Here is a 25037-nt window from a genome sequence, read left to right on the forward strand (position 1 = left end):
TTCCATTTCTTGTTCCTTCTGCAGTTCTAGAAACTGAGCTGTATCTATTGGGATGGATGGTCTTTGGCCTGGGAATGAGGAGATGGCAGGGAGGGGACTGGACCCAGGTCCCAGGCACACAAGGGTGGGCAGGGAGCTGCAAAGGGCCAGATGCAGGTGGGGGGGGGGGGGCCCTGGGTCTGTGGGCCCCTGCCACGGGGAGGACACAGCCCCAGACCCTCCCCGCAAGTATGGTTATAACAACGGAACCAATCAGGCACAGCAGGAGTTCTGGCCAGGCCTGCCTGGGGGCTCCCGGCCCAGAGGGCATGATGCCAGGCGCCGAGGCCCCTGAGCCCTTCAGAGCACATGGCGCGCCCACCCAGACCCCAGTGCAACAGGGCACGATCTGTATGTTTTCTGTTGCTGCGTAGTAAAAGACCAGCAACACGGCGGCCTGAACCAACACAAATTTATTAAGTCATAACTCTGCAGGCCAGAGGTCTGGGTGGGCTCCGCTGGGTTCAAGGGCCTGGTCTGGTGGGCACCCTGATGCGGGGTGGGCGGGGGGCGCTCCTTTGGAGGCTGTGGGGAGAACTGGGTCCCAAGCTCATTCAGGTTGTCGGCCAGCTTCCCTTCCTTGCAGTCGGGGCACGGAGGTGCCCCCTGCTGGCCGTCCGCCGCCGGGGGCTGCCCTCCGCTCCTGGAGGCCGCTCGCTCTCCCGTGGCTCCTCGCCAGCAGCTCCTCCATGTTCAAAGCCAGCAATGGAGAATCATCTCTCTGGGGCTGAATCCCTCTCACTCTTTGAATTTCCCTGACTTCCTCCAGGAAAAGGCAGGCACGCGGGCCAGACCGGGCACCAGCTGGCTTGCCCGCCTCTGGGTGCCCAGGCCCCTGGCTGGAGCAGAGAAGGGTAAAAGTGAGCAGGACGGGGAAGGCGGAGTGTGAGACCCGGGGACGCAGGGCAGGCTCCAGGAGGAGGGCTGGCGGCTAGGGTTTGGTGAGCTCCAAGGAGGAGTCGGGGGATGGAGAGACGGATGGCCCCGCAGCTTTCTAAGGCTTATGAGCCTTAAGTGGGAAGGGGCAAGGTGGGAGGGAACGTGCGGGTCCTCAGAGGGACCCTAGCCTCTGGCTCCAGCTCACGGCATTAGAGGCTGAGGCGAGCCCGAATCCAGGGGCTGTAAGTGGCCACGTTGGTGTAGACACCTGGACGGTTGGGCAGGGCACAGCCCTTGCCCCAGCTCACCACGCCCACCAGGACCCAGCGCCCAGACGTCACACAGGTCAGGGGTCCCCCAGAGTCACCCTGCAGGAGAAAGTCGGGCTTAGATCTCAGCCCTTTGAAGATCTGGGATGGCATTTCTGGGGGTTGGGGGCCAGGAGGTGCAGCCCCTGGGTCTTGGGTTCTAGGGAGCTGCGACGGGAGCCGGGTTCCGGGGGCTCCAGGCAGCTTCCCGCACCTGGCAGGCATCTTTGTGGCCCTCGACGTAGCCGGCACACAGGTTCCCGGGCAGCACTATGTGCTCCGCTCTGGGCACGCTGGTGCCCACGTGGTAGAGGCGGTCACAGGTGCGTGCGTCCAGCAGCGGCACCCTTACTCCCTGCAGAGGTCGCCACTCCGGGAGTGGCACTGGGGGGAGGAAGGGGGACTATAGGAGCGGGGAGAGGGCGAGGCAGGAAGCAGGAGTGGTGGGACCCGCCTGTCTGACCGGGAGGAGGTCTGGAGGTCTCGCTGGGTCCCGGATTGGGAGAGTGGGGGGCTCCCGGTCAGAGGGAGGTGGAGGAGGATCCCCTGTCCCTCCCCCACCCCCCGCTGCCTCACCTCCGGGCTGGAGGCTGCCCCAGCCGGTGACCCAGCAGGGCGCTCGGAGCGGTGGGCGGGCCCCGGGCTCGGGCAGACAGACGGGCCGGATGCGGGCGCTCAGGGGCACCGGGCGGCTCAGCTGCAGCAGCGCCAGGTCGCCGCGGCCGCCACCCTCCGAGTAGTCCGGGGGGAACAGCACCCTGCGCACGGGCGCCGAGAGCGCGCGGGGCGAGGCGGGACCCAGGCGCAGCGCCCCGAGGCGCACGCGGTGCTCCGACGGCAGCACCCGCCTGCGGGACAGAGGCGGCGCTGCGGACGGCGGCCCCTCCCGGGTCCCCGCGGCACCCCGGGCCGCCGCATCCCCCGGAGCCGGCCTGGCGGCGCCCCCGCACCCCGCTGACCTCGGGAAGCAGTGCGCCGCCGTCAGCACCCACTGTGGGGCGATGAGCGAGCCCCCGCACACGTGCGCCCCGCGGTACTGGATGCTCGCCTGCCACGGCCACTGTCCGTCCCGAGCGTCCCGGCCCCCCACGATCCGACTGGACACCTGGGGCTGCCCGCAGGCTGCAGGGGACAAGGAGGGCGCGAGGGTGGGCGGAAGACGGGGGGGGGGGGCGCTGGCAGGCGCGTGGGATCGTGCGATGGGAGAGGCGCAGGGCCAAGGTCAGGGAGGGGGTGGCGCCAGGGGCCCGGAGGCTTCCTTACCTGCAGAGTCCGGTGTCCCAGGAGCTCCTGGGGGAGGAAGGAGGGAAGGGACCGGATTATGAATTTGGTGTCAGATAACAGGGGGAGAGGGAGAGGGAGGGAGGCCAGAGACTAGGAAGGAGGGTGAAACACATTTGTGGCACCGACCTGGTTCCAGGCTTTTGTGCAATCAACAGGTTACCCGACTTAACCCTCCCCAGAGCACTGTGAGGCGGGGGGGGACTTGTACCCCTTACGCAGACGGGCACATGTGAGCTCGGAGAGCCCAAGGTCAGTGACGGAGAGAACCTGGACCTTTGAAGCCGAGATTAGGAACCCCAAAGTGCTCTAGGGGAACCAGGCCGGGGAGGGGTAACACGGGACACTGGGAACAGCCCCCAGCCCCTGCCCCACACCCACCTAGCAGCAACAGCAGCGGCAAAAGCTGGAGGCGGGAGGCCCCCCTCATTCTGTCTTCAGAGCTGGGCCAGGGAAGGGTGACACCGCTCAGGGTCTGGACTCCGGGCGGTGCCTGCAAGGAGAGGAGGGTCCTAGCCCCAGGCCCCAGAGGCCCTCTGTGTTCCCTCAGCCCCTGGTTGGCCCTGGACGTATCCCAGGGGCACAGGTCCTATGCACCTCCCTGTCCCCGCACCCCAGGGATCATGCCTGTCCTCCGACCCCTGCAAGCTTTGTCCACAGGAGCCCTGGAGCCTGGCCCCTTCCCCCCCCCCCGCCCCGACCTATTTCCATGGCCTGCCAGCTGCTCCTGAACCCTACTCTTACCTGCATGGCCGGTGCCCTCCCTGCTGACTGGGCAGGGGCAGGACCTGGGGGCTTAAAGGGACTGGGGGTGTGTGGGCCTGGCCAGGGGGTGATTAAGGAGGCCAGGGCGGGGCTGCGGCTTCACCAGTCCCGCCTCGAACAAAGATGCTTTGAGCAGCGCTTGTGAGGTGGCAGGAAAGGGACACCTGGGTTTGTCAAAGGACGCCCGGCTCGGGCCGCGGTGCTGACAGCTTGCTGAGGGCCGGGCAAAGCCAGGGGCGGAGAGCTGTGGTCAGGCCAGGAAGCTCTGGAGAATCCTTGCCCGCTCATCTGTGAACCTGATCCCAGCTCCCAGCTCCTTACAGTGCCGGTCACGGGAGCAGCTGACTCGACCGTTCTGTCCAGAAATCCGGGAGCGGCCCACGCGGAGCCCCAGCCAGACCCTGCCCTGCACTCAAAGTGGGAGATGGCTGCCTCGGGGCTGGCCAGCACTCTTTCTTGCTTGACCAGAAGCGGAAGCCGACTTGACCTTGGGACACAGTCCACTCTTGGGTTTGGTGTGGCCAGGACAGTGAGGCTGCTGGGAGAGCGAACCCCGGGGACACACAGCCATGTCTGGGGGCGGGCGCCAAACTTGACAGGGCAGCTGTGGCCTAAAGGCTGGAAGCCTGTCCCGCAGGGGACCTGGGTCCCTGCCTGTTGGAAACTAGGGGCACGGGGTGGAGGGCACGGATGACAACACTCATTCTGAGAAGCTGGCTCGTGCAGGGAGGGGCCAAAACTGGGTGAATAGCCAGTAGAACCCCTGGAAAGGGCCCCCAAACCCAACCCTTGTGTCAGACTGAGACACTGAGGCACAGACCTCTGTTGGGCCCACGTCCCCTTCAGCCCTCACCCTTCAGTCCCATGGCAAAAGTGGCCCCTGGGGAAATGTCATGTGCTTGCCCAGGGAGGGGACCTGACTCACAGCTGACTCCACGCTACCTTCTCTGGCACAGACCTGCCCCCAGTCTCAGGAGAGGACGAACGACCCAATCTGGGGCCACTGTCCCGGTGACACGTGACCCGGACCCAACCAGAATCTCTCCCTGGGACTTTTACCCTGGAAAGAGAGAGGACCGATTGGAGGCCTGAGGGTGGGGCAGCCATGGCCGTGGTCACAGGCGAGGACTCTCAGCTGGCCTGAGCGCCTGGAACCTTCCACACTGAGAAAGAGTGCCCTGCGGTGTTGGAGCTCCTAGTCCGGGAGTCCCTGCCCTTCTCCCGACTGCCTTTTCTGCCTCTGACATGACTTTCCTGCACTCATGCTAGTTCTAGGGGATTCCGTTGCTTACAAGGTCTCTAAATGCCAAGGATGGAAACACAAAACCACAGCTCTATAAACAGCTCCTGATGGCCCAAGACCACAGTCTATCAAGGGAGAAGCGAAGATACGTTTCACAGCCTGTCGCCCTGCGCGGGCGCGTCACAGTGGCAGTGCCCAGCCCACTGCCTGCAGCACAGGACTCTCGTGTGACAAATGTCCAGCCCTACCCTCTGTACATGGTGGCAGGAGGAGGAGGTGGGGGGCGGGGGGCGGCCCCGGGGAGACCAGCCGGCTGCCGGCTCTTCAGGATCCGGTTCGCGTGTGTGATGTCACAGCAGATCCCAAGCCCTTTGGGGTGGCCGCAGCCAGAGTCCCCACGTCACGTTGATGTAACAACCAGAGGTTGTCCTTATCAGCCTGGGGAGAGGCAGAGGTGTAGGGGTGAGCCGGGCATGGGGAGGGGGCGGGCTGTGGCAACTGCGGGGATCCTTCCGAGCCTCTGGGGAGGTGGCTCCAAACGCGACCCTCTGGGCGACACGGCTCAGGCGGGGGCCAGTGGTCCTACGCAGCCGCTCACGCAGGCCCCGGGCCCCGGAAGCGGAAGGAGTCTACCTGCTGCTGGAGGGGCCGTCCCGGCCCTGCCAGGGGGTCCCGCGGAGCGGTGCTGCACGGCAGCCGGTGCAGGGCACTGAATAGCGCCATCCTCCAGCGACATGTGGGACACCAAGGGTGGTGGGTGATCCTCTTGGGGCCAGCTTGGAGGGCCTCGGAGCAGGGGACAGGAGGCGCCCTCAGGTTCCAGCTCCTCGGAGGGTGGGTTGTGGAAGCGGAAATGGACGGACGCTGTAGGAGACCCCACGGCATGCCCGGGAGACGGCTGGGGACTCGCCACCCAGGGATCTGCTGGCCCCTCCGTGTGGGGCCCGGCAGGTCCGTGGGCAGTGAGAGGCGGACAAAAACCCTGGTGAGCGGGGTGACTCAGTCCCGCCACCTCCCGGGGCCTCAGTTTCCTCACTGTGAAGAGGGAGAAGGGGAGTTCCAGCCTCAAGGGCCGCCACAGCATGAAGCCTGAACGTGTCGCCCTATAAACCTCGAGGCTGTCGGAGGTGGGACAGAGGCGGTGAGGGCCCCCCTCCCACTCCTCTACTTGTCTCTCCACAGCTGGGGGCAGGGGGTGGGGAGCCGAGGGGAGGAATGTGCCTCAGCAGTTCCAAGGTGCCCCGGAGGCTGCCCTGCTGGCCTGGGGCCTGGGCCAGGCCGAGGCTGCCCCCCTCCACCCGGCCTCACCAGGGGTGCTCCAGCTTGGAGAGAAGCCCACGCCCGGTGTCCTTGTCCTCCAGGGGGCGATGCTGAGCCGTGCCCCTGCGGCTTCTCCGCTCCAGCAGGACTCTGCCTCCGCTGCCCTCAGCGGGAACCCCCTCATGTGGGCAAACGCCATCGGGCTGCTTCCCTCCCTGCCTCGGTTTCCCTGCTCCTCACTGGGGCCTCCCGGCGTCACCCCCCAAGTAAACTTCCCGCACCCCAGTCCTGGTCCCGGGTCGGCCTTTCGGGGACAGAGGTAGGACCGGGAGCGTCTGGCGTCTGGGTGGAGGGTCGCACCGGCATGAGCACCGGGGGGCTCGGGATGCTCCCCCCGCTGCACCCCGCTCCGGTCTTCCTGGCCCCCAGCGACCCGGGGGTGACTGACGTCCTCCCATAAACTATCTTTCTGATTGAACCAACCAGAGAGGGCTCCGTGGTTCGTCACCCAAACCCGAATGGCGCAGACAGCTGGAGCGAGATTCAGGAGTGAAGGACTGGATCCCGGGGGGACCGTGAGGGTGTCCAGGGAGCCACCCGGGGCCACACAATGCTCTGCGAGGCATCGATTCCAACACGCTAAGGAGTTTATTAGAAAAGGGACAAGGTGGGGGACGGGGCCTGGCTCAGCAGACGGCCCCAGCTCTCAGGACTCCGTTGGGCTCAGGCCGGCTGCGGGAGCCCGGCCCAGAGCGCAGCGAGGGGCAGGAGCAGCCGAGAGGGGACTGGCCTGGGGGCGCCGCGGGCCACCCGCGTCCGGATCCAGTTGAAGTGCCTACTGACGTTGGTGTAGACCCCGGGCCGGTTGGGGCTACCGCAGCCCGATCCCCAGCTCACGATTCCAACCTGAATCCACAGACCTCTCTTTTCGCAGGCCAAGGGGCCACCGGAGTCACCCTGGGGAGCGGCGCGGGTGAGCCAGGCCTGGCGGGGCAGGGGGCAGGTGAGGGGCTGGCGGAGAGGCAGGGACAGCTGTGGCGACAGCAGGAGGGGCTGTGGAGCCGGGCAGACCGGGTGCACATCCTACTCCCCACCCCGGAAGCGAACGAGCCTCGGTTCCTGCATCTGCAGAGTGGGCATCGGTCTCAAACTGCCCCTTTCCCTCCCCCCCCCCAGGGGTCAGGTGAGAATCAAAGGTGATACAATGAAGGCAAAACAATTAATGCTTGTTGTACCAGCTGGAGAAATAAGGCCCATGGTTGTTTTCTCATGAATAACCTCGGGTGGGTTGGCGGGCACCAGGGGGGTTGCTCCCAGGCCCAAGGTGGGGAGGGGTGGTGCCCGGGTCCAGCAAGGCCCTGGTGGGGGCGGGCGTACTCACTTTGCAGGCGTCACGTTGGCCATTCTCAGAGCCAGCACAAATCATGTCGTCCGGGTCATAACTGAGGAAACCGGGACGTCGGAACAGGAAGTCGCACCTGGAGTTGTTTATGATGGACACCTGTGCTTCCTGGAGACGGTAAGGAGGCGGTAGAACTGTCAGGGATTGAGGGTCAGAGAGAGGAAGAGGACAGCTTCGGCCCCTCCCCTGCCATCTGGGACAGGGGGAGGCTGGAGGGGGGGGTGGGCTCCCCGGGGCCCCCACAGGGTCCGGGACATCGCTCTCGATGACGCCTCTGCCCCCAGCCCAGCACCCTTCACATTATGGGCGATGAACGATGCCACAGAAGGACCCGAGGGATGGGCGGGCGGTCACCGCTTCTCCCTGAAACTCAGTGTCCCCATCTGGAGAATGAAGATGACAGCCCCTGGCTGGGCCACCGGGGAGGTCCCTCAGCCACAGCATGCTCAGGGGGCGGGGCTGACACCGACACGGTAGAGGATTAACATACTTCATCTGCAGCATCCAGGCTGAAAACGCTCCAGAGTTTTTCTTCATGTTTATTTATTTTAGAGACAGAGACAGAGACAGAGACAGAGACAGAGACAGAGACAGAGAGAGAGAGCGCAAGCAGGGGAGGCGCAGAGGGAGAGACACACACACACACAGAATCCGAAGCAGGCTCCAGGCTCTGAGCTGTCAGTGCAGAGCCCCACGCGGGACTTGACCTCACGGGCCGCGAGATCGTGACCTGAGCCGAAGTCGGACGCTTCGCCGACTGAGCCACCCAGGCGCCCCGAAAATGCCCCAGATTTGACAAAAGGTATGAATCCCTATCTTGAGGACGCTGAGCAATTCCCGAGCAGGATAAACACAAAGAGATCTACCCGGAGATACATTTTCATCAAAGTATCGAAGGGGAGACTCCGGGAGACAGCAAGAGAGAAGCTGCATGCGTGTCACATCAAAGATCCCCACCAAGATTAACAGCCACATTCTTCTCAGATACCCTGGAGGCAGTGGCGGGGGGGGGGGGGGCTGCGGGATGACACATTCAAAGGGCCGAAAGAATCAAACAGGCGACCGAGAATATTCTGTATCTGTATCGGAATTCTCTATCAGGCTGTCCTTCAGAAAATGAGGCGGCGATGAACAGATTCAGATAAACAAACGCCAAGAAGGTTCGTCCCTAGCAGACCTGCCTTACTAGAAACAGAAAAGGGAGCAAGGGAGGTCTTCAGGACCCTGGCCAGTGTCCGTTCGTAGGAAGAGAGGGCGCTGGTAAAGGTGACCACAGGGGTAAATAGGAGAGCCAGGCCTATTATGGCTTTGGTTTATCACTTCTTTCCCTTCCTTTATAATTTAAGACACGTGCATACAACAATTCTAAATCTCTGAGGAAAGAGCTGCGTAAGGAACGGAATTTTTGTGTACTACTGAAGCTAAGTTGCTATTAATCCGACATAGATTGTTATAAACTTAACTTGTTGGGGCATCTGGCTGGCTCAGTTGGTGAAGCGTTTGTTGATTTTGGCTCAGGTCATGGTCCCAGGGTCGTGGGATCGAGCCCCACGTCAGGCTCTGTGTTGAACGTGAAGCCTGCTTAACATATTCTCTCTCTCTCTCTCTCTCTCCCCCTCTGCCCCTCTCCACGACTTTCGCACTCACTCTCTCAAGTTAAAAAAAAAATCAAGTTTAAAAAAAATTTTTAAACGATAAATTTAAGTTGTTAATTGTAATCCCCAGGTCAACCACTAAGAAAATACACAGAACGCGAAATGGGAAGGTAATCAACACAGACCACTAATAAAAATCAATGAAACACAAAAAGAGGAAATAAAAAAGATATAAAGTACAGATATAGATATTGAAAGATGTGACAAGATATACAGAAGACATAGAATAATGGTAGAAGTAAATCCTTACTTATCAGTAGTTAATTTTAATGGAAATGAGTTAAATGGATTAGATTGCAATTAAAAGGCAGAAATTAGCAGCATGAATTAAAAATAGAGAATCCAGGGTCCCCTGGGTGGTTCAGTCGGTTGTGTGGTTGAGTGTCAGACTTCATTTAGGCTCAGGTCACAATCCTATGGTCGTGGGATCAAACCCCACTTTGGGCTCCACACTGAACGTGGAGCCTGCTTAAGATTCTCCCTCTCTCTCCCTCTGCCTCTTTCCCTGCTCGCACTCTTTTTCTCTAAACACAATTTAAAAAAAGATTTTATTATTTTTTTTAATGTTTTATTATTTACTTTTGAGAGAGAGAGAGAGGCAGACAGACAGAGAGCAAGCAGGGGAGGGGCAGAGAGAGGGAGACACAGAATCTGAAGCAGGCTCCAGGCTCCGAGCTGTCAGCACAGAGCCCGATGTGGGGCTCGAACTCACAAGCTGTGAGATCATGACCTGAGCCGAAGCCGGACGCTCAACCGACTGAGCCACCCAGGTGCCCCTCAATACCCAACTTTTAATAATGAATAGTATCAAGGGCACTTGGGTGGCTCAGTCGGTTGAATGTTCGACTTCGGCTCAGGTCATGATCTCACGGTCCGTGAGTTCGAGCCCCGCGTCGGGCTCTGTGCTGACAGCTCAGAGCCTGGAGCCTGTTTCAGATTCTGCGTCTCCCTCTCTCTGACCCTCCCCTGTTCATGCTCTATCTTTCCATGTCTCAAAAATAAATAAAATGTTAAAAAAAATTTAAAAAAAGTAAAAGGAAAGAAGGAAATAATAGAGAATAGAGAAAATCAAGGTAGGGAATAGAAAAATAGAGAAAATCAACAGTTAAACCAAAACTTGGTTCTTTGAAACATCAACAAAACTGATCATGAAAGTGGGGACATAACTACAGACTTTACAGCAATAATGAGGACTGTAAGGGAAACAGCTATACCCCAAATTATATCAGGCGGATGAAATGGACAAAATCTTAGATAACACAAACTACCAAAACTCAGAAAGAAACAGAAAATCTGAACACACCAGTAAGAGATGAAATCTGTAGTCAGGGACCTCACAATGAAGAAAAGCCTTAGGCCATACGGCTTCAATGGTGAATTCTACCAAACCTCTGAAGACATGAACACCAATCCTTCTTAAACTCTTCCAAAAAATCGGAGAAGAAGGAATACTTCCTAACTCATTCCATGGGACCGGCATTATGGGGGCACCAAATCCCGGACAAGGACATCACAAGAAAAAGAAACAACAGACCAATATCCTTAATGCAATAATAGTAATAATAATATGCGTACATATATGCAAAAGGTATATATACAAAAAATACATATATGCAGACATTCTCAACAAAATGCTAGCAAACGGAACCTAGCAGCATAGCGAAAGAACCGTATACCACGACCAAGTGAGATTTATCCCATGAATGCAAGCGCGGTTCAACATACAAAAACCAATCAATATAACGTACTACAGACACTAATAGAATGAAGGAAAAAAACCCACAGACTCCTCTTAGCGGATGCTGGTAAAGCAGTTGGCAAAATCCAAATTCCTTCATTAGAGAAACATTCAATAAGCTAGGTAGGAATAGAAGGCACTTTTTCAACATGATAAACACTAGATGTGAAAAACCCACAGCGGACATCACACTGAATGGGGACAGGCGGGCAGCTTTCCCCGAGATCAGGGACAAGATGATGATGCCAGTTTTTGCCATTTCATTTAACATTTTTCTGGAAGTTCCCATCCGGGCATTTAGGCAAGAAAAATAAAACACATCCAAATTGGAAAAGAAGACGTAAAACTATCTCTATGCGTACATGACACGATCATCCATATCTACATACATACGTACATATATATGTGTGTGTGTGTGTGTGTGTGTACACGAAATCATAATGAATACATTTAAAGAGGGCTAGGGTTAATAAATGAAGTCAGCAAAATTACAGGACCCAAGATCAAACCACAAAAGTCTGTTATTCTACTGGGGCACTTGGGTGGCTCCACTGGTTGAACGTCTGACTTTGGCCTTTGGCTCAGGTCACGATCTCACAGTTTGTGGTCCGAGTCCCGTGTCGGTCTCTATGCTGACAGCTCAGAGCCCAGAACCTGCTTCAGATTCTGTGTCTCCCCCTCTCTCCCCACCCTCTGCTTGCGCTCTCTCTCGCTCTTAAAAATAAATAAATAAACATTAAAAAAAAAGAAGTTTCATTTACAAAGCATCAAAAATAAGAAAATAGTTAGGAATAAATTTAATTGAGGCGATCAAAGACTTATTAACAAAAACTACAAAACACTGCTGAAAGAAACGGAAGACCTGAATACATGGAAATATATCCCTTATTTATGGATTGGAGATATAATATAATGAAGGTGGCAATGCTTCCCCAAAGCAACCTACAAATTCAATGCAATCCCTTTCCAAACCCCAATGCTCTTTTTAGCAGAAATTGACAAATTGGCCCTAAAATTTATATGGAGTATCAACAGGCCCAAATAACTAAAACACTACTGAACAAGTAGAACAAAGTTAGAAGACTCACACTTCCTGATTTCAATATATTATAAAGTTACAGGTATCAGACAATGAGGTCCCGGCATAAGGATGAACATACACACCAATGGAGTACCATTCAGAGTCTAGAAATAAGCCCACACATCTACAGTCAATCAGTAAGGATGCTGAGACAATTCAATTGGGGAGAGGAGTCTCTGTGACAAACGGTGCTGGAGCAACTGGAAATCTAAAGGCAAAATAATGAAGTTGGACCCCTACCTCACACCATGTACAAAAATCAACTCAAAATGGATCCGACACATAAATATAAGAGCTAAAACTATAAAACTCTGCAAGAACGTGCAAGTAAATCTTCATGATCTTGACTCTGACAGTGGTTTCTTAGACCTGACATCAAAAGCACAAGCAACGGAAGAAAAATAATTTGAGGTTGATCAAAATTTTGCAAATTTTGTGCATCAAGAGATACTAGCAAGAAAGTGCAGCAAAGAGAGCTACACAATGGGAGAAGATATTTGCAGATCGTGTATCTGATGAGGGTTCAGTATCTAGAATACATAAAGAACTATTACAACTCAACAACAAAGACAACTCAAATTAAAAACGGGCAGGGGCGCCTGAGTGGCTGAGTCGGTTAAGTGTGCGACTTTTGATTTCGGCTCAGGTCATGATCTCACGGTTCATGAGATTGAGCCCCGCATCGGGCTCTGTGCGAACAGTGCAGAGCCTGCTTAGGATTCTCTCTCTCCCTCTCTGCCCCTTCCGATTGCTCTCTCTCTGAAAATAAATTTTAAAAAACGTTAAACATAGAATTACCACGTGATTCTGCGACTGCACTCCTAGACATACACACAAAAGAACTGAAAAGAGGTGTTCAAATAAAAATTTGTATATGAATGTTCATAACAGCTCTATTCACAGTATCCAAAAGGCAGAAACAACACAAAAGTCCATCAATGGAAGAATGGATGAATACATTGTGGTCTATCCATAGGATGAACTATTATTCATCCATAAAAAGGAAGAAAACTCTGGTACATACTAGAACACCCATGAATCTCTAAAGCACCATGCTACATGAAAAAGGCCAAACACAGAAGGTCACATATGAATCCATTTACATGAAAAATCCAGAATAGGTATATCCATCAGCACAAAAGGCTTGTTAGTGGCTGCCAAAGGGCCGGAAGAAGAGGGTAAGGGGGAGTGACTGGTCAGTGACTATCGGATTTCCTCTGGGAGGGATGAAAATGTTTTGTAACTTGATGGAGCTCATGGTTATACACCGTGAACATACTAAATTAAATGTCACGGGATTGTATACTTGAAAATGATTAACTAAAAAAAATAATAAAATGATTAATTTAGGGACGCCTAGGCAGCTCAGTCAGTTACGTGTCCAACTCCTGATTTTGGCTCGGGTCACGATCTCCTGGTCGTGGGTTCGAGCCCCACATTCGGCTCGGCACTGACGGTGTGGAGCCTTCTTGGGGGTCTCTCTCCCTCTCTCTGTCTCTCCCCCGCTCATGCTCTCACTCGCTCGCTCTCTCTCAAAATAAATAAAACTGTAAAAACTTTTTTAAAAAAGGAATAAAATGATTAACATTACGTGAACTAAACCTCAAAGAACGGGGTACAGGTACGTGTTGGACCACACACGAACCTTGAATATGCTGAGTGAAGGAGTCAGGGACAGAAAACCACACGCTGTGGGACTCTATTTCTATGAAATGTCCACAGTCCGGAAATCCCGAGACAGAAAGCAGATGGGTGACTGCCAGGGGAAAACGGGGTATTGGGAGTAAAGGCTAGGAAGTACGAGGTTTCAGTCTGAGATGGTAAAAATGTTCTGGAGCTAGATGATGGTGATGGTTGCACAGCCGTGATTACACTCAACACCACTGAACCGTATGCTTGAAAACGGTGAATTTTAGGTTTTGTGAGTTAAATCTCAATTTAAAAAACCCCACATACCCAAGGCCTTTCTGAGGAGGCCTTTCTCACCCCAGAAACTTCCACACCCCTGCAGGCCGGGTGGGAAGCGTGGGCCTGGGCCCAGCTGGCCTCCCTCTCACTGTGGCTTCGGGCTCACAGTCTCTGGAAGGCAGAGGGAAGGGGGTGTGGGGACAGGAGGTCCTGCCCTGGCGGGGTGGGGGGGCAGGCACTGCTGGGCAGCCCCCAGGAGGGACCCAGCTGCACAGAGACCCAGGTGGGGGCTGCTGAAGCCGCTGTGGACGGAACAGACGGCGGAGCCCGCAGCCCCCCCTGCCCCACCCCCCACCTGCCCCCAGCCTCACCTTGACCTTCTTCGATGTGCCCCCAGCCAGTCACCCAGCAGTCAGCCTTGTTCTGGAACTCAGAGGAAGAGGCCACAACACAGATGGGCTGGATGTACTTATTGTAGGTGACGGAGGAGGACAGCTTCAGCAGGGCGATGTCCTTGAGTGAAGTCCCACTGAACTGGGGATACACGACGATATCCTTCACCCTGTACCGATGGTAGAAGGTCCACAGTTTCCAGAAAGTTGGCCTGGAGGACAGCTCACCAAACTGGGCCGTCCACTTCGAGGGATCTTTGTGTCTGGCGAGGGAGGAGAGAGCAGGCAAGGGTCCTCAGAGGAGGGAGGGCCCCCTGAGCACACACGGGGGAGGGGAGACACTCCCTGAGGCGGGGCCGCAGGGGTGCTGCTAGGGCTCATCCTGGACACGGTTAGCACTTCCTCTCACGGGCCACTGCGCCCAGTGTAGAAATGATGGCAGCCCAGAGAAGATGGGCCAAAATCCCAGAACCCGGGGACCGGGGGATGCGGGGATGGGCAGGAAGGGCCTTTCCCTGAGGTCGGATCTGGCTGGTTACTCAACCGGCCTGTCACCTGCCACAGCAATCCCAAAAAAGAATGAACAGGGCACCCTGGTGGCTCAGCCTGAGTGTCCAGCTCTTGATTTCGGCTCAGGTCACGATCTCAAGGTTTGTGGGTTTGAGGCCCGCATCGGGCAGACTCAACTTGGAGCCTGCTTGGGATTCTCTCTCTCTCCCTCTCTCTGTTCCTCCCCCACTGTGCTTGCGCGCGCTCTCGCTCTCTCTAAAACTTAAAAAAAAAAAAGAACAGATGCACAGGACTAGGCAGGTGCGGTCAAAATAGCTTCCCCGAGCCCACGGTCCTGGCAGGCCAGGCTCTGTGCCCAGAGCTCGCCCACCTCGGTCCGCCCCTCGGTGCACCTGCACCGGGGGAGGTGGGATGGGGAGGGGGCGGCTGGCGCTGCCATCCGGGGAGAAGAGAAGACAGAAAAGAACACGACACAAAAGGGCACGGGAATGCGGTAAAGAACGTTCTGGAAAAAACGGAACAGGGTTTTCTCACGTGGCTGCGGCCGGGCCGGGGCTCGGGAACATAAGAGAGCTGAATCCGCACGCGTCAGGCCCGGAGGACGCGTCCCCCCAACCCCGATTCGGAGGGCCGCCCGCCCCCAGACTCACTTTTCAAAGCAGTGCGCGGCCGACAGCACCCAGCGGCGGTTGAGCAGGCTGGCGCCGCAGTGGTGGGCGCCCCACAAGCGCAGACTGCCCTGCCACGGCCAGCGCCCCAGCTCCGAGTCCTTGCCGCCCACCACGCGCGTCGTCGAAACGGTTCGGCGGCCGCAGGGCCCTGGGACGGACACACGGGCACGCGGCTGAGCCGCACGACCCCGGCCGCCCCACCGGCCCGCGCGAACCAACGCGAGGGGCCCCTGGGAAAACGCGCGCGTCGGGGCCGCGCCGCCCAGGGACCGGGGGACCTCGCGCCCCTCCCCACGTGGCGCGCGGGCGCCGCCCCTCCCACCCCCCCACCCCCGCCCCCGCCCCCGGGGCCCGGCAGTTACACGTGAGCAACGAAACGTGAGTTCTCGAAACCTGGGCGGGGAGAGGAAAAGATGAGGCGCCCCTTGCGCTCCGGCTCAGGTGCCCTGCGCGGGGAGGCGCGCGTCCCGGGCGCCTTACCTGGAAACAGCCGGTCCAGATCCTGAACGTCTGGGGGGCCCGGAGGGGGGATGGCGGGCGGCCAGGTGAGCTCCCCGCGGTCTGCACGCGCCCCGGCCGTCCCCCACCACCCCTGGGGCGGCCCGCAGCCCCCGCCTCAGCTCACCCTGTCCCCGGAGCCCCGCTCGCACCAACAGCTGCGCCAGCAGCAGCGCCCGGACGCGCGCGCCCACGGCCGCCTCTGCCGCCTCGCGGCGCCCCCTCTGCTTCCGCCCGCTCGGGGCGCCTAACCCCGGGGGGGGGGGCAGGGAACGCCCGCGACGCTGCACCCCCCCCCCCCGCCCCAGCGGGACCGGTCCGGGTCCGAGGGCTTCGAGCTGGGTACCCCAACCGCACCGTGCCCCCAAACGGTTCTTGTCTGCAGCCCTGGGATCCCGGCTGCCCGGCTCGTTGCCCCCCTTCCTCCACCCAGCGCTTCTTCGGGGAAGGGCCAAGGCCGGTCCCCACCAGGACCCCCGTGAGAGCAAGTCCTCACCGAGCGCCCGCTGGGGGCCTGGCGGTATTGGGCTGCTGCTAAAAGCCACGGTCCTTTCCAGGAGCCCGAGTGAAATGGCCTGATGTGGGCCACCTGGAGGGCTCCCAGCCTCCCTGCTGCTCCCAGCTGGCCCCACCCAGCCCCACAGAGCCTACAGTCTGCCTCGTCCTTGGGCACTGGTGCAGGGCACCAAAGTCATCAAGTTGTCTCTTGAGTTATAGATGTGAGTGAACAACTGAACCGGGGCCCCCAGGGCCGCCCTCAGAGTACTGATCCACTACAAGGACTCACAGGACCTAGAGAAGCTGTCATCTCCACGGTGATGGTTCACTGCAGCGGTACAAGGTGTGGAGGACAGAGCCTAGGAGAGACCAGGTGGCAGCTTCCAGCTTCCCTTTAGCAATGGAGTCAGATGGGCAGAGCTGAATTCTCCCAGCAATGACGCGTGACATGGGGTTTTTATCCTTGGGGCTCCGTGACAGAGGCAGGGTGGACAGCCCACGTGGCTAACCCTAGTCCTCAGACTAAAGCACCTCCTGTGGTCCAAGTGACGCAGTGTGGCCCGAGGCGGTCCCATCAACTGTGCTATTAGCATCAAGTATCTGGAGTGGCCCAAGGCTCCCGGTCTACAAAGACGCTCTTTCCAAGCAAGACTTTGCGAAGACTCAGAGGTGACTTCCTAGGACCCGGTCGAGGGTCGGTTCATCCTGGGCCTGCTCACTTAACCTGTTGTCGCTGCACGGCCACTAAGGAGAAAGCAACATTGGAGGAAAATCCACACACGCACCAGAACGATCTGTTTGGATACAGGGACCGGCTTCGAGGAAAACGGAGGGAATAAACACACGGAGCAGTGGACAGCTTGGAGGACGCCAACTGGTATGCTTCGAAAGCTCTTGCGAGAGTGTTCACAAACACTAAACAAGAGTTAGGCAGGAAAAGGGGCGCCTGGGTGGCTCAGTCGGTTGAGCGTCTGACTTCAGCTCACGGTTCGTGGGTTCGAGCCCCGCGTCGGGCTCTGTGCTGACAGCTCGGAGCCTGGAGCCTGCTTCAGATTCCGTGTCTCCTTCTCTCTCTGCCCCTCCCCTGCTCGCGCTCTCTCTCTCTGTCTCTCTCAAAAATAAATAGAACATAAAAAAATGAATACAAACCAAGAAGTGTGTTAAGTAAAATAAAATCAAGGGTTGAGAAACGACAAAGAGAAGGCCAAGTTCTAGACTCCCCGGCAGCAGACTGGCGTCCTGATGTTGGCGCCAGATGTCCCAGGCATCTGTCCGGGACTGTGAACTGGCCTAGCTTACGTAAGTCCACGGGGAGACCGAGTTCCCACCACGAGCTCGGCAGACACGAGGAACGGGACGAGCCGACGTAGAAGAGGAGGGATGTGACATCATTTCTGAGTCAAATGCTTTGCTGGCTGACAAAATACCATAAAGTGGGTGGGTGGCTCATAAACAACGAATATTTATTTCTCACAGTTCCTGGGCTGGAAGTTTGAGGTCAAGGTGTCTGGGAAGGGCCCCTTCCTGGTTCATAGCTGCTGCCATTGCCCTGTGTCCTCACGTGGCCTTATAAGGGCACTGATCCCACTCACGAGGGCTCCACCCTTCGGTCCTAATTGCTTTGCAAAGGTCCCACCTCTAAACACATCACCTGGGGCTTCAACATACGGATTCCGATATATGAACTTGGGGGGGGGGGAGGGGACACAAACATTCCAACCCCAGCACAAGGCTGTGTGTGTTTTACCTCCTCAGTCTCACACTCAGCAGTTGACCAGTGACCTGTGAACACAAAAAGGGTTATTGAGTGGGTGTGGGTTTTAAGCAACACTCATTGTGACGATGATAAGTCCCCTTGTGACGTCCTTAAATCAGCTTTACTCTGGCTCTTACATAATTCTGATAATCTAGGGGTTCTCAAACGGAATTTCTGGGACGAAACTGAAGAAAAAAAAAATCTCAAGCAGGCAGGATGTGCCTTGATCCTCGTAAGGCATCGGGGAGTCATATTAAGCTTCTATTGCAAGCACAGAAATCGATAATACCGTTAACAGAAGTGCTTTCCTATTGTACGAGTATTCTAGCACGTAGATTCCAATTTTTTAATATAAATAAATATATATTTATTGTGACAAAATTGGTGACAAAATTGCCCACGAGATGAAAGTGAACCCGAGACTTGAGAATGAAATACGGGGTGGCGGGGGGGGGGGCACCCGGGCGGCTCAGCTGGTTAAACGTCCAACTCTTGGTTTCCGCTCAGGTCACGATCTCACTCACTGTTCATGGGCTTGATAAACCCATAAATGAACTTTGGGGGGAAAAGGAATGAAATACAGAAACTTTTACGTTGACACGTCACAAGCCACTGAAAAGACATGAGTCACGAGTCCTTATGCCCCCAATAACAGAGCTTGGAAATACATCAAGCAAAAAAAAAAAAAAAAAAAATTTTTTTTTTAAGTTCTTAATACTCCAGATACTAGGAAATTCACATTTCTCCCCTCAGAAATCAAGAGATCAGGTAGGTGGGAAAGGCAGTACCGCCAAAGCGTTCACTGAACGTGATTTTGACCTAAATCAGGTATTTGGGGCTGCTCAGAGCCCCACCATGGCCCCCCAGGGGGAATGAGCCCTCTGGAGAGGGAGGTGCGCGTAGGCCAGGTGGCGCGGGGGCCTCAGAAAGGACGGCTGCTTGTGGAGAGAAGCAGAAAACTTAGCCACCAGGGAAAGTGTCCTGCATCCCTCCCTGCCCGGCGCCCTAGGCTGGTCAGCTCTGCTTTCTCGGCCACGGCCACCCACGGGGCTTTACAGAGGTGAGGCGAGGGGAGCACAGCGGCCATCCAGGCGCCTGCTGTTTGCGGTCGGGGAGAGATACCAGGGGCGTCTCCTCGCTGCTCTACCCCCGTGGATCACGGGCCCCTCTCACTCTGCAGGCGTCTTGGCCCCACCTCGGGCCCTTCAGAGCCCCGGGGTGAACACGAAGGCCGAGGGGGCAGACTGGGGCGTGACCTCGGGTCTGCGGTTCCTCTCCCCCGCCTCCCCTTCTCAGGGTCCTTAGGAGACGAGACGCCCAGCACAGAGCACAGAGGTAAGTGGTTTTGTCACCTGTACGGCCTCCGGCCTCCGGTGAGTCATTACACCACGGGAGTCCCGCTTCCTCTGCCGCATAGGGGGATCATAAGAGCGCCTGGCGAATGAGGCGGGAGGAATAGGACACGGGTGACACAGGCCCGCACCCGGGAAGTGCCCCGTAAGTGGTGGCGTGGTTGGTGCCGCGAGGCCAGTGAGGCCAGGGCGGGGGAGCGGAGGCCAAGGACCCTGTGCCCAGGAGCAGTGCCGAGCCGAGCCCCAAGGGCAAGGCGCGGAGGAGTCAGCCACACCCCAGGACAAGCCCAGAACCTGGGCTTGGCTGCGGCCATCTACGTCCCCCCCCCCCCCCCCCCCGCCCCGAGTGTCTGAGGACTCTGACCCCAAGAGCCAGCCGCGGAAGTGGTGGCTGGGACATACCATGTCGCCGGCCCTCGCCGCCAGCCTGCTCTCCCTCCTCTCCGTGGCTCTGCAGGGGAGCCCCCCTGCTCTCCCACCCAACTTCTCCCTGGTGAACGCCAGCGCGACAGGCCTGGATTCAGGTAGGACGGATATCGGGGTGCCGAGAGGAGGGGCAGGTGCAGCCGATGGGTGATCCCCGCCCCGCGCCTTATAGCCTGTGCGGGGCAGGTCCTCCAAGGAGCCCAGACGCGGGGAGGGGGAGGGGACCCTCATTCAGCCACCCCAGACCTCAGCGTCCACCCGCACCGAGCCGCGTTCCGGTCTGTCCCAGGAGCCGAGCGTGGCTAAGCCATTTAGGGCCCCAGCTCTCGCTTCCCCCAGCTCAGCTGCGGGGCACCGCCCCGAGTCCTCCCCTGGAGCACGGGGTCCCACGTCACAAAGAATTGCGCTTCGTGGGGCCTGAGGAGAAGGGACCGGGTGCCAACCCCCGAGCAGCAGGGATACATGAGGGCGGGTCTGCAGGGCCAGGGGAGCCCAGAGGGGACCACGCATAAGTGGCCCATGGACTCACCCCGCAGTGTGCGGACGCCCACACGTGTCAGGCCGCATCGTGTCGGGGCAGAATGCCCAGCCGGGCCAGTGGCCGTGGCAGGTCAGCCTGAGGGAGCACGGACAGCACGTGTGCGGGGGCTCCCTGATCACCGAGGCCTGGGTGCTGACTGCAGCCCACTGCTTCGACCAGTGAGTATCTTTGGGGGGACACAGGCGCGTGCCGGGGTGGCCGGGACCTGCCCTTCCCCCTCCCTTCTCCGTGTGAACCACAGCCTTCTGCCCATCTGGAGACAGGCGGAGGAGGGCCGTCACTTATCCACCCAGGATGGTCCCTGTCCTCAAGGCTGGGCACTGGCGGGGGGGGGGGGGGGAGGGAGGGAGGAGACAGACCGTCCGGCCCTCCCATCGTCCACCCACCAAGAAATGATTCGCTTCCCAGAAACCAAAGGCCCCCACACGGAAACATCCCTTGAGAGGCCAAGGCCTCAAGTGCACCGCTCACCAGCTGGGCAGCATTTGGGCAGGTGACCACCTCCTGGGCCTGGGGTACAGTCGCCAGAGGGGGGCGTGGGTGTCCGGCAGGGGTGGTCCCAGGATTGGGCGGGGCACTTCTCATTTCTGGCACGCGCACAGCTCGCAAAGCCGTCTATCTGTAGCATCAGGACCCTCAAATCAAGATCGTCCCCGGTCCCCGCCCATGGGACCCTGGCACAGCCCTCACCCCCCCACCCCGACTCTCCCATCTCCAGGAAGCAGCCCCTGTCCGCCTACTTCGTGCTGCTGGGTTCCATCTCCTCCTACCCCCAGGCCGGGGAGCCCCAGGAGCTCCGCGCGGTGGCCCAGTTCATCAAGCACCCCGAGTACTGGGAGGAGAACAACAGAGCCGACGTCGCCCTGGTGCGGCTGGCCGCACCTGTCACCTTCACTGACCTCATCCTTCCAGTCTGCCTCCCCAAACCCGGAGACTCTCTGGGTCACGGCACCTGGTGTTGGGTCACCGGCTGGGGGAACGTCGCCACAAATCTACGTAAGGACACCCTGAGCGTGTGGCAGGTGTTGGGTGGGGACCAATGCTGACGGGGCCTAGGGCCTCCCCCCTCCCCAGGGCTGGCCGCACCCGCCACCACACTCATACGGGACGAACGTGGAGCCTGCACACGGCAGAGGGGAGCCCCTGAAATGCTGCCAGGAATGAGCAGCCCGCCGCCCCAGACCCTCCGTCAGGCTCCCCGGTCTGCCCTCCCAGCACACCGTAACCAAAGGACGAACGCCAGGCCCCGGCAGAGCTCTGGAATGCTGGCCCAGGCTGGGGCCCGGAACATTCTGACTGCCCAGTGCCGGTGCCCCTTATATGTCTGCAGAATTATACACGACCCCTGCCCTCGTGGCTTGGGACCCAGGGCCTGCTCGCCTGGCCTCAGTCCTGGCTGGGTGACCTCCACCAGCCCCGCTGGGCTGTGGCTTCCCCCCCCCCCCTTGGACAAGTAGAGCTTCCAGGGCTAACCTCGCGGGGTTAACGTGAGGGTTACACGGAGTGAGGCATTTCGGGAGCTCCCGGCAGGGCCGGGCAAGAGTGAATTCTCGATACGCGGTGGGCCAGCAGCCATCACCACCGTCAGCGCCATGCTGTAATGTCACCTTGTCCTTGGCCGCCATAACAGACTACCACAAACCGGGGGGGGGGGGGGGGCGGGCTTAAAACAACAGAAATGTTGTTCTCTCACAGTTCAGGAGGCCACGGTCTGACGTCAAGATGCTGGCAGGGCCGGGCTTCCTCTGAAGGCTCCAGGGAAGGAGCCTTCCCGCTCCTTCCAGCTTCTGGTGGTTCCGGGACATGCTTGGGGTTCCTTGGCTCATGGCCACATCCCCCGGGGACCCGCCTCCACCTTCCCACGGCCTCTGCTCTGTGTGCTCTCCTTTTCTGTCTCACCTTGATCCCGCATGACTTCATCTCAACTGATCGATCTGCAAAGCCCTTATTTCCACAGAAGGTCACCTTCTGAGGTGCTGCGCGGACACGAGTTTTGTTTAAGTTTATTTACGTATCGAGAGACAGAGCAGAAGAGCGCGCCTAAGCGGGGGAGACGCAGAGAGAGAGAGGGAGGGAGAGAGAGCGAGCATCCCAAGCAGGCTCCGCACCGTCCCCACCAGATCGTGACCTGACCCGAGGTCGAGTCGGGCGCTCGACCTGCTGAGCCACCCAGGCGCCCCAGACGTGAATTTTTCAGAGGCCACACTCAACCCGCTTTTGACCTGAGCGTTAGGGGGCCAAGAAGAGAAGGGTCATTCGGTGGAAGCGACTCGACCACACTCTCTGGCCGGGGTCTCGGCTCTTGCCCTGCACCCCACAGTGCGTCCAGCTTACCCCGCTGCCCGGGCCCGGGGAGGGAGGCCAACGCCGCCGGGGAGGGCTCCACACCCCTGACATGCGCTGCCACAGGGAGGGGGCAGCGGCTCTTCCTGCCAGGCTTTCCCGGACACAAACGCAGGTCCCCGCTCCTCGAGAAGCAGAAGAGTGACAGGCAGAAATGACAAGCAGCGGCTGAGAGCCAGGAGGCGGTCACCTCCCTTCTGAGCTCTGCTCCCCCCCCCCCCCGCCCCGCAGCGCTCCCTCCACCCTTCACCCTGCAGGAGCTGTACCTGCCCCTCATTGACACCCAGACTTGTAACCACTACTATCTGGAGAATTCCGGCACCGTCAGCCCGGGGCCCGTCATCCTCCAAGACATGCTCTGTGCCGGCTTCGAGAGTGGCCAGAAGGACGCCTGCGGGGTGAGCAAGCCACCCCCCTGCGGGGGCCGGGGTCTCCCACTCCCCATCACCCCCGGGGACTCCCAGGGCGGAGGAGGGCAACGTCGTTTGAAATACCAGGGTCGGGCGCCCGGGGGGCTCAGTGGGTTGAGAGTCCGACTCTTGATTTCGGCTCAGGTCATGATCCCAGAGTCATGGGATCGAGCCCCGCATCGGGCTCTGCGCTGACATCGTGGAACCTGCTTGGGACTCTACCTCTCCCTCTCTCTCCTCCCCCCCGCCCCCCGCTCCTCCCCTGCTCGTCCTCGTTCTCTCTCTCTCAAATACATACATACCGAGGGCAATTTGAAAAGGAAGAAAAAAAATGTTCCTGGACCGGGTCTCGCTTTGAATATCCCACCGATATTATCAGAACGTGAAATACTTGCAAACACGCTTAAACAAATCGTGACCGTATTTTCTCTCCCTAAAGCCTTTTCTTTTGGGGCCAGAAATGTCTTTTTCCTCTCCAAAAAAAATAACACTCGGGGCCTTTGAGCAACTTGTCCTCAGGGGCAACATCGCTTCTGGTCTGGGTTGCTTTGGTCTTTCCTTGTCTGCTTTTTTTTATTAATTTTTTTTTTTTTACTGTTGATTTATTTTGAGAGAGAGAGAGCACGAGCACAAGTCGGGGAGGGCAGAGAGCGAGGGGGACACAGAATCCGGGCTCTGAGCTGTCAGCACAGAGCCCCACGCGGGGCTGGAACTCACAAACTTCCAGATCGTGACCTGAGCCAAAGCCGGACGCCTCACCGACTGAGCCACCCAGGCGCCCCCTCCTTGTCTGCTTTTATAAGCAAAACGCACTTTATCTCACGTGCCCCCTCAGTATTACCACAGACTTTTTCGTCAAAAACCAAGCAACTTTGTTAGCGGCACAGAAGTGCTCCTCCGAGCCCCTTCTCTGAAATGCAGTTTTCTTTAGAGAATATGGTGTTCCATCCGCCAGGGGTCTGACCCCTAATTCCCAGACCTCTGCTGCCTTCCAGAAACACCCAGCCCACCCACCCTCCGTGCACTAGACCTAGCCGGCAGTGCGGAAGGGAGGTTGGTGGGCCTGGGGAGGCCCCTGGGAACTTCCTCCCGTGAGCCGCCCAGCCCCTCTGGCCCGACCCTTCTGGACTCCTCTTCCTCTCTAGGGTGACTCCGGAGGGCCTCTGGTCTGCGACATTGGTGGAGTCTGGACCCAGGCAGGCGTAGTGAGCTGGGGACATGACTGCGCCCTCCCGAAAAGGCCGGGGGTCTACATCAACGTCAGCATCTACACCGCGTGGATTGTCGACACCATCCGGGGCTCAGCACCGGACGCCAGAAACTTCTCTCCGGTCCCTGCCGGGATCTTCTTCCCTGCCATGTTGCTGGTTCTGTATCTGCTGGGGGACACGCTCGTCTCCCTGGGCCTCGCCTGACCGGCCACCCACCCTCTGTCCTCAGGGACCCTCTCTGGCCTCTGTCCCTCAGGAAGCCACCCCCTACCCACATCTCCCCGACTTCAGACCCCGCGGCCCGCGGCCCGGCCCCACCTTTCGAGCATCCCCCACGGGCTTCGAGCTTCCCTTGCCCGCCCCGCCAGCCTGTGAGCCCCTGGGGACAGAGCCCGGTCTCCCCGCCCCTCACCCACCAGTCACATCTGAGTCCCAGGGTGCACCCACGCCCGGGGGCTCCTGTGCTGGGTCTCTGGGGCTCTCGGAACTGGGGTTCGCAGCCCCCCCCCCCCGTGCTGGGTTGGTGCCTTTGCAGGCCTGTCGATGTGAGAGGCAATAAAGACAAGCCGGCAGAAGGATGGGTGACCCGCCCCGTGCCTCGCGCCTCGGGGGCCCCAGAAGGGTGTATTTTAACGCACTTCCTGTTTGTGGGAGCTTTACCCCCAGGGTGTCACCACAAGCTCACGGCAGCCCTCAGAGGTCCGCGTTACTAATGTTCCCACTTTTCTCAGACAGGGAAACCGAGGACTTCAAGCCCCAGGGCTTGCCCAAGCCCGCTCGCTCTAGCAGCCCCGTCCCCAGGCTCAGTGGGGTCATGGCAGGGCTGGGGGTGCACCCACATCACCCCAAGTATGAACATCAGAGCCAGGC

The 25037-nt window shown here is 58.4% G+C and overlaps 3 protein-coding genes across 3 annotated transcripts; 1 reads left to right on the plus strand and 2 right to left on the minus strand.

The window, feature by feature from the left end:
• Nucleotides 1-1127: 1127 nt before the first annotated feature.
• Nucleotides 1128-2937, minus strand: PRSS33 (serine protease 33). The gene is made up of 5 exons (XM_047087832.1): nt 2853-2937; nt 2186-2348; nt 1803-2074; nt 1441-1610; nt 1128-1286 (listed from the first exon to the last, which is right to left on the minus strand). The coding sequence occupies exons 1-5, from the start codon at nt 2935-2937 to the stop codon at nt 1128-1130; spliced, it is 849 nt and encodes a 282-aa protein (XP_046943788.1).
• Nucleotides 2938-6440: 3503 nt separating this feature from the next.
• On the minus strand, nt 6441-19641 carry LOC124518054 (testisin-like). The gene is given in 12 exon segments (XM_047087833.1): nt 6441-6732; nt 7157-7311; nt 13931-14214; nt 14832-14966; nt 15112-15280; nt 15495-15507; nt 15509-15642; nt 15758-15877; nt 16418-16487; nt 17890-17910; nt 19237-19318; nt 19601-19641. Coding segments are annotated over 12 exon segments (1458 nt in total). The 3' UTR covers nt 6441-6498.
• LOC124518055 (serine protease 27-like) lies at nt 19640-24371 on the plus strand. Its single transcript, XM_047087834.1, has 6 exons — nt 19640-19760; nt 20002-20097; nt 20199-20361; nt 20922-21199; nt 22778-22944; nt 24102-24371. The coding sequence occupies exons 1-6, from the start codon at nt 19640-19642 to the stop codon at nt 24369-24371; spliced, it is 1095 nt and encodes a 364-aa protein (XP_046943790.1).
• Nucleotides 24372-25037: the final 666 nt, after the last annotated feature.

Source organism: Lynx rufus, unplaced genomic scaffold (assembly GCF_022079265.1).
Source record: "Lynx rufus isolate CCGP_SWC_20201006 ecotype Redwood Valley unplaced genomic scaffold, mLynRuf1.p SCAF_23, whole genome shotgun sequence".
NCBI lineage: Eukaryota > Metazoa > Chordata > Mammalia > Carnivora > Felidae > Lynx > Lynx rufus.